At 41.4% G+C, this 13,652-nt stretch overlaps 1 protein-coding gene across 1 annotated transcript in view; it reads left to right on the forward strand.

Moving 5' to 3' along the window:
- Window positions 1–13,652, forward strand: part of LOC145405103 (uncharacterized protein KIAA2013 homolog) — a 458,993-nt gene that overhangs the window by 124,287 nt on the left and 321,054 nt on the right. Inside the window, exon 5 of the mRNA XM_080276618.1 lies at window positions 11,981–12,069. Within this exon, the coding sequence (XP_080132744.1) occupies window positions 11,981–12,069 (89 nt within the window). The remainder of the gene's footprint in view (window positions 1–11,980; window positions 12,070–13,652) is intronic.

The raw sequence follows: 13,652 nt of genomic DNA on the forward strand, positions 1-13,652 counted from the left end.
TCTCCACTAGACCACACGGGAATTTAGAGTGTTGTGCAGTGAAAAAAGCAGTGCATTGTGTTAAGGATTTACAGTTGTGAGTGAAAAGACAAAAAAATTTTGTACTAAATTTAACGTAAATAGACTTGTTTGTTTTTGCTTCAGAAAATGGTTATAAGAGTGGAAAGACTTAAAGTGCAGAGTGCAACACTTATTAAGTTACAATGGAGCATAAGTTAGACAAGAGTGCGCACTGTGAAGAGAATGGACTTCTGAGTGCGAATGACTAAGTTCAGTGCAAGACTTCATAAACAGTGTACTGCAAGTGCTTTAGGAAATCCTTCTTACTGTCAGAGTCTGAGAGGAGGCGGTTATTCATCGAGATGGCCATGGACTTGCTGTAAGTAGGCAGAATGTTTCATACTGTACTCTACTGTATTTTCCATACTATACTTACCTGAAACACCTCATTTCACTCTTTTATGTCCCTTATTGGTGTGAATATGCTGTGTCTTAGATGCTATACATGTGCAGTAGGGAGGTGTTTTTCTGAGTTAGGCTAGGTTAGGGTCCATAACTACCAGTCCAGGAGCCAGGCACTTGTAAGTACGCAGAATGTTGAATATTGTATGAACCTACCTGAAAAACCTCATTTTATGCTTCTTTTGCATTTATTTCAGTCTTTTATGTCCTTATTGGTGTGATTTGGGTCTTAAATAGGTGCTATGCATGTCCAGAGGTAGTTGTATCGGCATTTTTCTGAGTTAGGGTCCATAAGTGCAAGTCCAGAAGCTGGGGCCCAATATCTGGACAGGACCACTATCCGGACATGCCTATGGCTCTATTACATCGGATATTGGAGGGATTACTTATATATATATATATATATATATATATATATATATATATATATATTTTTAATGCTAAGAAGAAGAAACCAAAGGCCATGAGCCTGCATTAACTGTTCCTTTCAAGAGAAAAACAAAATACAAGAGAGAGCCAAATTTGAGATCCGATCATTTCGAGATGCCTGGACACACTGTGTTTGAAAGACTGGAGATCGTAGGAAGCAGGAAATATAGACAGAGGGAGACAGTTCTGGAGTTGGCCTGTTGCATGAATGAAGGACTGGGAGTAACGGTTAACTCTTGCATTAGAGAGTTGGACAGAAAAGGGTTGAGACTTTGCTGCTAGACGTGTGCTACGTGCCCGTCGTAGAGGTGGAGGAATGCAAGCAGACAGTTCTGAGGAGCAGTGACGATTGAAGTAGAGACAGAAAAGAGATAAATATGCAAAGTGCAGCAAAGAGACAGAGGTTGAAGGGAGCCAGTAAGAGAAGGAGAGTTAATGAGACGAAAAGCCTTTGACTCCACCCTATTGAGAAGAGCTGTATGTGGGGAACCTCCCTACACATTAGAGTTGTACTCCAAATTGGTGCGGATAAAACCCGTGTATAGAGTCAACAATTTTACAGGGGTAAAGAAGGAATGGAGTCGGCTTAGCACACTTAATCTCATGGAAGCAGATTTTTCAAGAGATGTAATGTGATCTTTCCAAGATAAGTCTCGAGTGAATGAAACTCCAAGCATGTTCAAGGATGATGCAGGATTAAGCTGAATATTATTAAACCTAAGTGGGTATTCCTGTGGAAGATTTTGTAGGGTTGATAGGTGTAAGAACTGAGTCTTTGATGCATTAAAAACAAAAGATTATTTTTACCCCAGTCAGAGATACGAGCTAAGTCAGACATTAAGTGTGCCATAGCCTCATCCCTTGTTTGTTGAAGTAACTGTTGAGATGAACGTTGTGGGAACCGAATGGAAAGGTGAAGATAGGAGCCATCAGCATACGAGTGGATAGGATTAGATGTTCAGCTTAAGAGGTCATTGATGAATCAAAGGAAGAGAGTTGGTGTTAGGACAAAGCCCTGAGGAAGAACACTGTTGATAGATCTAGGAGAAGAATGATGGCCGTCTACAACAGCGGCTATAGAACGACCGGAAAGGAAGCTATATATGAAGGCACAGATAGAAGGATGGAAACAGTAAGAGGTCCGTTCCTGCCAGACTCGATTGAAACCCTTTGGGATGTCAAGTACGATGGCAAAGCTTTCGCCAAAGTCTTGAAAGGAGGATGACCAGGAGTCTGAACGGTAGGTGAGAAGATCGCCAGTGGAGCGTCCCTGACAGAACCCATACTGACGATCAGAAAAAAGGTTGTGATAGGAAAGATGCTTTAAATTTTTTTCTATTAAGAATTGACACGAAAACTTTTGAGACACAGGATGTTAAAGCAGGTGGACGATAGTTAGAGGGTTGGGAATGGGAGAGGGTTGGGAATGGTCACCCTTCTTTGGGACTGGCTAAATGAGAGCAAACTTCCAGCAAGAAGGAAAGGTACAAGTTGACAGACAGAGTAGAAAGAATTTACTATAGCAGGGTGTAAGCACAGAAGCATAGTTCTTGAGGACAACAGGAGGGACTCCATCAGGCCCACATGCCTTGTTAGTATTAGGCCAGTGATAGCAGAAAATGCATCAGCTGAAGAAATTTTAATGTCGGCCATGAGGAAGTCAGAGGGGGGAAGTGATGGAAGAACAGCACTGAATCGTCTAAGGTGGAATTGAGGGAAAAAGTTATGAGCGAAGAGATCTGCTTCATCAGTAGAAGATGTAGTTGTAGAGCCATCAGAATAGAAAAGAGGAGGGAAGGATGATGAGGTATAGTTGTTAGAAAGGTTTTTTGGCAAGGTACCAGAAGGAGCGGAAGAATTCGAGTTGGAGAGTTGAGAGCATTTAGTACGGATGTAATTATTTTTAGCAGAGTGAAGAACAGACTCGGCATGATTCTGGGCAGAAACATAAGCAAGATGTGATTCAGGGGTGGGTTGGTTCTGGTATCTTTTATAGGCCCTCTCCTTGTTGCGGACAGCATTAGCACAAGCATGAATAAACCAAGGTTTTCTTGCATTAGTCAAAGGATATGAGAAGGGAATGTATGCTTCCATGCCCGAGAGAATAACCTCCATAATGCGCAATGCACACTCAGATGGCTCCTGGCCATGGAGGCAATAATCATTCCACAGAAAATCAAAGAAGTACTGCCTGAGGGCCTCCCAATCTGCAGCTCCAAAGTGCCACAGACGACATTTCTTTGGAGGGTCCACAGGCTGTACTGGAGTGATAGGACAGGTCAAGGTAATTAGGTTGTGATCGGAGGAGCCCAACGGAGAGGAAAGATTAACAGTGTAAGCAGAAGGATTAATTGTAAGAACGAGGTCAAGTATGTTGGATCTCTCTCCAAGGCGGTCAGGGATATGGGTAGGGTGCTGTACAAGCTGCCCTAGGTCGTTAAGGATAGAAAAGATGTAGGCTTTTCACCAGGTGGATCAGTGAATGGAGAGTAAAGCCAAGGGTGGTGGTGAACATTGAAATCTCGTAGAATGGAGATTTCAGAGACAGGAGAAAAGGATAGAATGTGTTCCATCATAGAAGTAAGTTAGTCAAAGAATTTTTCATAGTAGATTTAGAAGATCCCCCCTGGGGAAGGGGTGATAGAATACTTCCCCAGTATTCCCTGCTTGTCATAAGAGGCGACTAAAAGGGACACTTTTATCTACATTCTTTTTGCTCTCTTTCTTTCCCTTGTACTTTGTCTGTCCAAACCTTGTGCATTTTACTTTCATTTAGTTAATTTCCTCTCTCCACTGTCTGGTTCCTGCGAGTCACTGGCATTGGCTCCAGGGTAAAATATTTTACTGCCTAAGAAATCTTGATGAACTCTGGTGACGAAGCAATGGCCCTCAGTCCCGTGCAGCCCTTAAGTGGGCAGGGGGTGCTAAGAATCCCACGGTGTAAAAATAAGTTCATAAATCCAAAAAGAACCTTAAGAATAGGAAACTGGAATGTTCGAACTCTCAATCAGGCTGGTAAAATGGAAGAACTTATTTCAGTGTTCAAGGAATACAAGATGGATATTTGTGCTCTTACAGAAACGAGGTTGCTTGGAGTTGATAAAATGAATTTGGAAGATGGTATTATTATGTTGGTTTCTGGTAGGAGTGATGGAAATCATTACCAAGGAGTAGGCTTACTGCTGAGTAGAGATGCTTGCAAGGCACTATGTGAGTTTGAACCAATTAATGAGCGCTTGCTTTATGCTCGCTTAAAATCTGACCATGGTAATATCAGTATGGTTGTAGGGTACGCTCCGACAAATGAGGCTGCTGATGAAATGAAGGATGACTTTTATGAGAAGCTGCAGGATGTAGTGAATAGAGTGGCAAGACATGATGTGTTAGTTTGCATTGGTGATTTTAATGCGATTGTTGGCAGTAGTAGGGATGGCTTTGAAGATTGTATGGGTAAGGAGGGTGTCGGTATAAGAAACGAAAATGGGGTGTGACTTGCAAGCTTTTGTTTGGCAAATGACCTTATAATTGGTGGAACTATCTTTGAGCATAGAAAAATACATAAGACTACTTGGATTTCACCATGTGGTAAATATTGTAACCAGATTGACCACATTGCAGTTAGCAGAAGGCATAGTAGTTATTTGCAAGATGTTTGCGTAAGGAGGGGGGCAGATATAGGTAGTGATCATCAACTTGTTGTGTCAAAGATTAAAATAAAACTTAAGAGAAACGTTAATGGTAATTGTACAGGAGGTAATAATTATGATTTTGATGAGCTGAGAAGTGATGAGAGCACGAGGGAAAAGTTTCGGTTCGAATGTAGAAACAAGTTTCTAGTCCTGCAGACTTTGATGGAATCTGAAGACAATGATATTAATCAAATGTGGAGAGAGGTAAAAGAGGTTTTGCATGAGAGTGCTAAGGTTACTATTAAGAAAAAGGGAAAAGCGAGAAGGAAAAAGTGGATGTCAGATGAAACATGGAATGTAATTCAGAAAAGGAAAGAGGCTAAGTTAAGAAGTGAAGAACAACATGTTGATGGCCAGGTAGTTGAAGTACTTAGAGCAAAGTATTGGAGTTTACATTCTGAAGTAAAAAGACTCGTTAGACGTGATAAGAGGAGACTATATGATGAAAAGGCGACAGAGACAGAAATTAAATTAAGTAAAAATGACGGTCAGAGCACAAGAGCAGCGTATCAGGCCATAAAGGAGTTAACTGGGACTGAAAAGAGAAGGAAGGAAATACCTGTACGAGATAGAAATGGTAATTTGATGACTAAAGATTTGGATATAAAAGGAAGATGGAAAGAGCACTTTGAATCTGTTCTAAATAGACCAATCCCAGCTGAAGAGGACATTTTGCCAGCCGAGAGAGATTTGCAGATAGAAACAGGGGATATAACTTTGGAAGAGGTAGCAAAATCTATAAAGGAGTTAAAGAATTTTAAGGCTCCAGGTGAGGATGGAATATTCCCTGAAATGCTTAAGGTGGAAAATGACGAGTTGATGAATGCACTTTTGAAACTTTTTAATGTGGCTTGGGATAATGGTGGAATTCCAGAAGAGTGGAAAAATGGAGTGATTATAAAAATACCAAAAAAGGGAGATTTAAGTGTGTGAGGCAATTGGAGGGGGATAACTTTGACACCTGTAGTTGCAAAAGTTTTTTCCAAAATCTTGTTGAACAGAATAGAGCCAGTAATTGATAAAATTTTAAGAGAAGAACAAGTGGGATTTAGAAAGGGTCGAGGTTGTAATGATCAGATTTTTATTGTAAGGCATCTAATGCAACAAGCTAATGAGATGAAAATGCCACTTAACATGTGTTTTGTGGATTTTGAAAAGGCGTTTGATAGTGTTTCACGTGGAGCTATGTTGAAAATTATGATATTCTATGGTATACCAGAAAAGTTTGTAAATATTATTAGAAGCCTGCATGAAGGTACTTTTTGTAAGGTAATGGTGGGTGGTTCTTTGAGTGATCCCTTTCAAGTTAGGTCAGGAGTGATTCAATGAGGAGTTCTTTCGCCATTGTTGTTTGTTTTGGTTATGGATTATGTTATGAAAACGGTTGTAAGGAGAACAGGTGCAGGAATTAACTGGAAAGAAAATAAGAAGCTGATGGATTTGGACTATGTTGATGATATTGTACTGATTTGCGGAAGTATTTACGAGATGCAGAGGGTGCTCGATTGTCTGGTGGAGGAAGGAGAAAAAGTGGGATTGGTAATAAATTGTGGAAAGACTGAAATTATTAATATGAACGTGGAGAACCAAATCAATTGTGTAATTGGGAATAATGTGGTGAAGAATGTAGAAAACTTCAAATATCTGGGAACGATTGTATCATCTAATGGATCATTAAACAATGAAATTGAGGAGAGGATTAGACAGGCTTGGCGAGCTGTTAGAATGTTGAAATCTGTTTGGAATAATAAGATGCTTTCGGTACATACTGAAGTGAAAATTTACAAGTCCATGGTTAGACCCATTTTAATTTACGGGCATGAGTCATGGTACAGCACAATTGCAACAGATCAGAAAGTATTAGGATTTGAGAATAAAATACTGAGAAGGATTCTTGGGGTAAAGTGGCAAGACAGAGTTACAAATGAAAGAGTAAGGGATATTACGAGAGTGGAACCAGTTAATGAATATGTGAGACTGTCTCGCTGGAAGTGGCTGGGGCACATATACAGAAAAGAAGGTTGTTTAATACAGGATGTGCCAGAGTGGATTGCTAGAGGAAGAAGAGGTAGAGGTAGGCCGAGGGAAACCTGGTTGAGGACAATGAAAAAAGAAGCAGGAGAGGAGTGTTGGTGGGACCTGAAGGAGATGGCTAGAGACAAATATTGGTGGAGAGAGTTCATTGAGACCCTATGCATGCCGTGGGGTGCCACAGGAAATGATTGATTGATTGATTGAGATTTAGAAGATAAGTAGACAGTGCAGATATATTTAGTCAGAGAATGAGAAGAAAGCTGAAGCCAGACAGTAGAGAATTCAGAAGAATCAAGTTCAGGAACAAGAGAGCAATATAAATCGTTGCATACATATACACAACAACCACCCTTGGCTTTGAAATGAGTACTGTGTAGGGAAAGTAGGAGAAAACAGAAAAGGGTTTGCTGTCAGTTGCCTCAGACAGCAGAGTCTCAGATAGGAAGAGAAGGTAAGGTTTAGAGGTGATGTTCAACAGAGAGAAAGTTAGAGGAAAGGCCATGAATGTTGCAGAAATGAAGAAGAAGTGAGTCAGACAGTGGTTCCATATATACAGTAGTCCCTCATTTATCCAGACATAATAGAGCCAAAGGCACGTCCGGGTTGTGGCAACGTGCAAATAATGAAGACTACCCTACCATACCCAGACCTTACCTAGACCCACCTCTAACCTATATCTAACCTACTTGTACAGTACCTATGCTTAATTTCGCAGTGTTTTCTGGTCATTCAGACATATTTAGACATAAAACACACATAGGAATATCCAAAGTAATGGTAAACATCAAGAAAGCCATGCAGAAAAAACAGTGAAAACCAAAAAACACCCTACCTAGACACTACTGTATGTACAGTATCCCTCCTTATTTTGGCAGTGTTTTCCAGTCATTTGCCACATTTTGACGTCAAAACATACATAGGATTATCAAAATAACTTTCAACACCAAGAAAAAAAAAGAAAAAAAATACCCTACCTATTCACCACTGTATGTACAGCACTGCTCCTACTTTTGGCACTGTTTTCAGGTGGTCAGTCTGCCATATATAGACATCAAAACACACATAGGAATATCCAAAGTACTCTAATGCTAAACACCAAGAAAACCATTAAAAAAAAAAAAAAAAAACACCCAACCTATGCATGACTGTATGTACAGTACACCTTCTAATTTTGGCATAGTTTTCAGGTTAGTTTGCCATGTTTAGACATCAGAACACACATAGGAATATCCAAATTAATGCTAAACCAAGAAGACCATGAAAGAAAGAAAAAACAATGAAAGCCAAAAAACACCCAGCCTGTACACCACTGTATGTACAGTACCCCTTCTAATTTTGGCACTGTTTCCAAGTCAGTCTGCCATATTTAGACATCAAAACACACATAAGAATATCCAAAGTAATGCTAAATACCAAGAAAACCATGAAATAAACCATTGAAAACCAAAAAACACTTGACCTGTACACTGCTGAATGTATAGTACCCCTCCTAATTTTGGCAATTTTCTGATGATTCTGCCATGTTCAGGCATCAAAACACACATAGGATTATCCATTTAATGCTAAGCATCAAGAAGGTTTGCACAAACAACAAAAATCCACCAGAAAACTGACAACGGTTTGAAAATCGGTTTGTGACAAATGATTGCTCCCGGGGCGCAAAAAAAATTCTACAGCCAAATATGCCACGGGAAATTGGTTATATTGGTATGAATGGTATACCATCATCTTCGCTGGTGTTTATACTATTAGGTTAGTTAATAAAACACATAAAAGTGACAAGTAAAAGTATGGAAATAAAGCAAAAAAAGTGTTCAGGAGTAAAACTTACTTTCATATAAATTCCCACCATCCTAGTGCAAACTTTTGCCTTCACCTCCCAGAAGTTAAGTATACAGTAAAACCTTGATATAACGGACTTCAATAGACTGGAATTCATTTTTATCAGACTCTAGGAGCTACCGGACTAAATTCCTGTATATCAGAAAAAGTCCAATAAAGCCAGAAGCAGTCCGGACTGCCTGACCACTTCAGCTATGTTCACCACAATCAGGTAAATAAAAAACATGTTTATCAGTGTATAATATTGCATTAGCATATATATTATACCATTTGCTTAATGTAGTGAAGTTATACACAGTACAGTACAGTACCGCAGTGGCAGTCAAAACAGTTTAAAAACTTCATGCAATCCTGGCTAATGTCTGCTATATCAGAAAAAGTCCGGATTAGCAGAGGGAAGTCCGGATGTCGCTTTTATCGGAATTTCGCATATTTCGGATTGGTTTCGGCCCCAATTAGTCCATTATAGTGTGGTTTTTCTGTAATTCTAGATGCAGAATTTCACGAGCTTTCTCGTGGGTTTTACGGAATTTTGATATGGCCAATGGTAGTCGAATAAATTGCAAAAAAACTTTGACAACTCGAGTCAGTGTTATCACCACGGAGGAGGGTAGGGACTGAGGGAGTAATGGGGGAGCTGGAAGGGTATAGGGGAGGGACGGGAGGGGGGGAGAAGCGAGGCTGTGAGCAGGATTCTCACCCTTCTGTCGACAGGCGGAGAGGGGCTTTTACCGTACATTTACTCGAGGCTTGCAGTCTGTTTGACGCCGAGCGGCCATGCGGGAACACAACTCACCATGACTGGGGGATTTTCGACGTTCGATGGAGAGGCGGACAGCTGCTGTCGCTTAACGTATGCTTGTGATTTGTGGGCTGTGTTTGATGGAGATGGCAGTTGGGAAAGACTTAGCCCCGTGACTGCGTGATATTGGACATTCGGTGAGGAATGCATACAGATGTTTTGACACCGCTTGTGGGTTACAGTCTTATTACTCAGCTGCTGGAGATTCGTTGGGAGTGATAGGATGAGCGCGCGATTTTGACCATTCAGTACAGGGGCAGACCGACATTTTAAGTCTGGTTGTTGGTTACGGACTACTTCCTGCTCACGGCTTGAGCCCAGCAGCCACGATACTGAATGTTTGAACATGTCGGCTGGCTGGCCGAAGTTCTTGGGGATTTTTACGTCTGGGTAATAAGAAGTAAATTCAGATAATGCTTTTATAGATTCAGGGTACAGCGTCTGGATAATGAACACGTCTGGATCCTGAGCATCCTGATTAATGAGGGACTGCTATATATATTAATATATACAGTCAGACACATACTTACGAAGGATCAACTTACGAAAAGTCCGCTGATACGAAAAAATTTGTGTATGTGTGTATGTGTGTGTGTGTGTGTGTGTGTGGGTGTGGTGGGTCAGTCATAGCAAGGAAGGATGTGGTCAGGTGAAGACACTGACAAGGAGGTGAGGTGATAATTCCAGTTCAGGGAAGGTTAGGGGATAAGTGGAGGAGTGGAGATAATAATGGCCTTTAGAGAGAGAGAGACAGACAGACAGAGAGAGAGGATAGTACAGAAGTAGGTATGGAGCAGAAAGACAATGGGGTAGAGAGAGAGAACTTTATGATCTCAGTAATTATGGGATTAGGGTTGGATTGGAAAGAGAGAGAGAGAGAGACAGACAGACAGACAGTCAGTCAGTCAGACAGAGGATAGCACAGAAGTAGGTATGGAGTAGAAAGGTGACGGGGTAGAGGGAAAGAACATTTTGACCTGAGTAATTATGGGATTAAGGTTGGGTTCGAGAGAGAAAGAGAAAGAGAGAGAGAGAGAGAGAGGATAGCACAGAAGTATGGTCTGTCTATTTTATGAAGAGCATTTGGGCATTGTCCCTCTTGGGGAGTCCCTGTTCCACAGTGTTGCCATACTTTGTACTGGGCAACTTAATCGGATTAAGGAAAAGGCACTAATGACAACTCTTCCTCCCAGCACCTCTCTCTCTCTCTCTCTCTCTCTCTCTCTCTCTGCATATAGAAATTGCACTTTTTATAGATATATTTCTATAAAAACTCTATACACTTTTATGAATTTTTAGAATTTGAGGAAAAGCCTCCAGACTGACTCTCTGTCTGTCTTGTTGTGCTCTTATTCATTCCCTTTCTCCATGACCTTTCCCCCTACTCTCTGTTTCTGTCTGTCTGTCTCTGTCTCTCTCTCTCTCTCTCTCTCTCTCTCTAACATTAATTTTTATTATGACTGTGATTTTTTCCATAAAGTGTGAGGTTTATTTCGTTTTGTTTCGTTTTTAAAGGCTCCAACATGCTTGCATGCGTCGGCCTTGGTCACCTAATGGCGGCTCTCCATGCTGCACGATCCATTGCAGCCTCCCTGTTCAGTCCCTTAACCCTGGTTTATAATTTCAATTTATTTTCCACGCCATCTTTGAGGTCCTCTGTTTGCCTTCTCTTCTAAAAAATTCTTATGTACGTTGTAAATAAGTTCTTTTTCTTTACTGTGGAGCACACAAGAACGAGTAGCAGGAGTAAGAACATCCATCTCAGGTGGCGGCCAGAGTGGAAATGACCTGGATTAACACGGTCACTCTACCCTTATAAGCGTGGCAACGTTGGAAAGCAACACTGCCAAGTGTTGTGGTATTCATGAAAAGTAATTGTTATTAAAAGAATAAAAGAGGCATTTATAACACTATATAGCCTTATTAAAGAATTACATATATAAATACTGTAAATAAACTTCATTTAGATGTAGTAAATAGCTGACATGAGACAAGAGGTGTACAAGTTTGGCAGAGAGGCGGCCCAGGAAATTCCCAAGAGGGACAACACCTAAACTCTTTACATAAAATTGACGAACCATAGGTATGGAGTAGAAAGGTGATGGGATAGAGGGCAAGAATTTTCTGACCTCGGCAATTATGGGATGAGGGTTGGGTTCGAGAGAGAGGAGAGGATAGCACAGAAGTAGATATGAAATATAAAGAAGATACGGTGGAAGGAAAGAATTTTGTGACCAATACTTTTGGAATTAGGGTTGGGTTGGAGAGAGAGAGAGAGAGAATATCACAGAAGTAGGTATGGAGTATAAAGGAGGTTAGGGTTGAGAGAAAAACTTTGTGTCTTAAGTTATTGTGGGATTAGGGTTGGGTTGGAGAGAGAGATGGACTTACGAAAAAAACAACTTACGAAAGAACTTTAAGAACCAATTATTTTTGTAAATTGGGGACTGCCAATATATTCTTTGTGCCATCTTACAGGCATTGCTGGTCACATGATGATGATGATGATGATGATGTTGATGTTGCCTGTGAGATTGAGCTAAGAATTTGAATACTTGAATGATAAATGAAACGATGTATGGTCCATTCACTTGATATGGTTCTTAGCTTATACTTTTGTACTATCGTTTTCCTTTATCTGGATCCTCTCCATCCCATTGAAAAATTAGGAAGATAGTTTGAAACAGTAAAAAAGTCTTCTCACAGCTATTTTATTTTGCAGGTTAATAACCCAACAGACCAAGATGTAATTGTAGAGGTGGAACAGATGGGCCTTGGAGACTGGCCCAATGCAGTTACAGATGTTATTAAGTAAGTGTCTTACCTTAGCTACCCAGTCAGACCTTACTGTATAGCAAGTACCGGTAAGTGTCTTAACTTAGCTACCCTGACAAACATTACTGTATAGTAAGTGTCTTAACTTAGCTACCCAGTCAAACCTTACTCCTCTGGAACTGTCACCCTATCTTTACAAGGTCTATTCTATTAAGTCATACCAGAATCTATCCTTCTCTGCCTCATCCAAGCCTGCCCGTGGTATTCTTCTCTACCTCATCCAAGCCTGCTTGTGAAGCATACTTTAATATAAATGGAAACAAAATCCCACCGAATAAAATTTTTACTACAGTTATCCTTTCACTGACTCATTACATTCTTATTTCACCCATTTCTTCCCAGCCAACACACCACCACCACCATATCCATCTTCCCTTCCCTGCTAGAACAACATGTAATGTGCATCCCACCCAGCAACCATTCTGGCTGGTCCTCCTTTATACCTGATTTCCTGCACACATCACACATCCATCCACCTCCTACTAAACACCTCAACTACTTCCCCCACTCCACCTCTTAAACTTATCACTATCCATGATGCCATTCTGATCCCCTTGGGTGGTTAAGTTTCCTCAAGCTTGCTTAGAAGATCTTTCTTTCTAGTCATATTTTAGTAAGAATAAATAATGGGGAGAGACATACCACAGGCCCCACCCACCTGCACAGTCCGAGGTCCAGGCAGTGGATCTGGGACCCACAACCGACTAGTAGTGACTAGTGGCTGTGGCAGTGGCCTCATGGCACCCTGCTAGGACAGCTAGAGGGACACTCTCCAAGCGTGCCATGGCACTGTAACTGCCCCACCATTATGCACCCATTGATAAGACAGCCTCCTTGGGTGGTACTCCCAGGTTTGGGCCCCTCTCTATTGGATGGAAGAGGCAGCCGGGGAACTGCAGTGCCCTGTATCCTCTAGCACATGTTGAACCCTTTCCCATCCCAGCACCAAAATCTGTGCTGGCAGAGCCCTCATCACGCCTCCCCACAATATGTCCACCACTAGGTAACGGGGGCAAAGTTTTCTAACTGCATGTCCTTGCTGACGTCAACCCCTGTACGTAGTGGATACATTGTGTAATGTATAGTGCATGTGGAGTAGGGCATGAGATAGAGGAAAGTGTTTGGGAGAGTATGCTGGCCTACTCTCCATGTGGGCCTGGAGTGGTGACGTCTTTGTCATGGGTCCATCCCCCAGAGGCTGTGGTTGTGGAGGAAGAGGACAGCATAGGGACCAAACCACCACAAACCCCCCCGAGCCCCTCATGGGGCCCAAGAACCTGGCAGTGGCTTTGGTTGCCTGGGCAAGTACCACATCGCTCAGCACAGTACACACAACAACACTGTTCATTCTACACCGAGAAATGACTCTCCGACAGTCATTTCTTGAAGACTTCTTCTAGCTGGTGACAGTGAGAGCAATCCAGGACCCATGAACAAATACACATGTCCAGCATGCTCAAAACCCTTCACTTCGCGTCGATAGACAAAGGGTTCATCGTTTTTGTTTTTCGTTTTTGAAGGCTCCAACATGCTTCCATGCGTCGGCAGTTCTTACAAGA

The sequence above is a fragment of the Coenobita brevimanus genome, chromosome 65 (assembly GCF_032717465.1).
Source record: "Coenobita brevimanus isolate Jiangsu-jjx chromosome 65, ASM3271746v2, whole genome shotgun sequence".
Classification (NCBI taxonomy): Eukaryota; Metazoa; Arthropoda; class Malacostraca; order Decapoda; family Coenobitidae; genus Coenobita; species Coenobita brevimanus.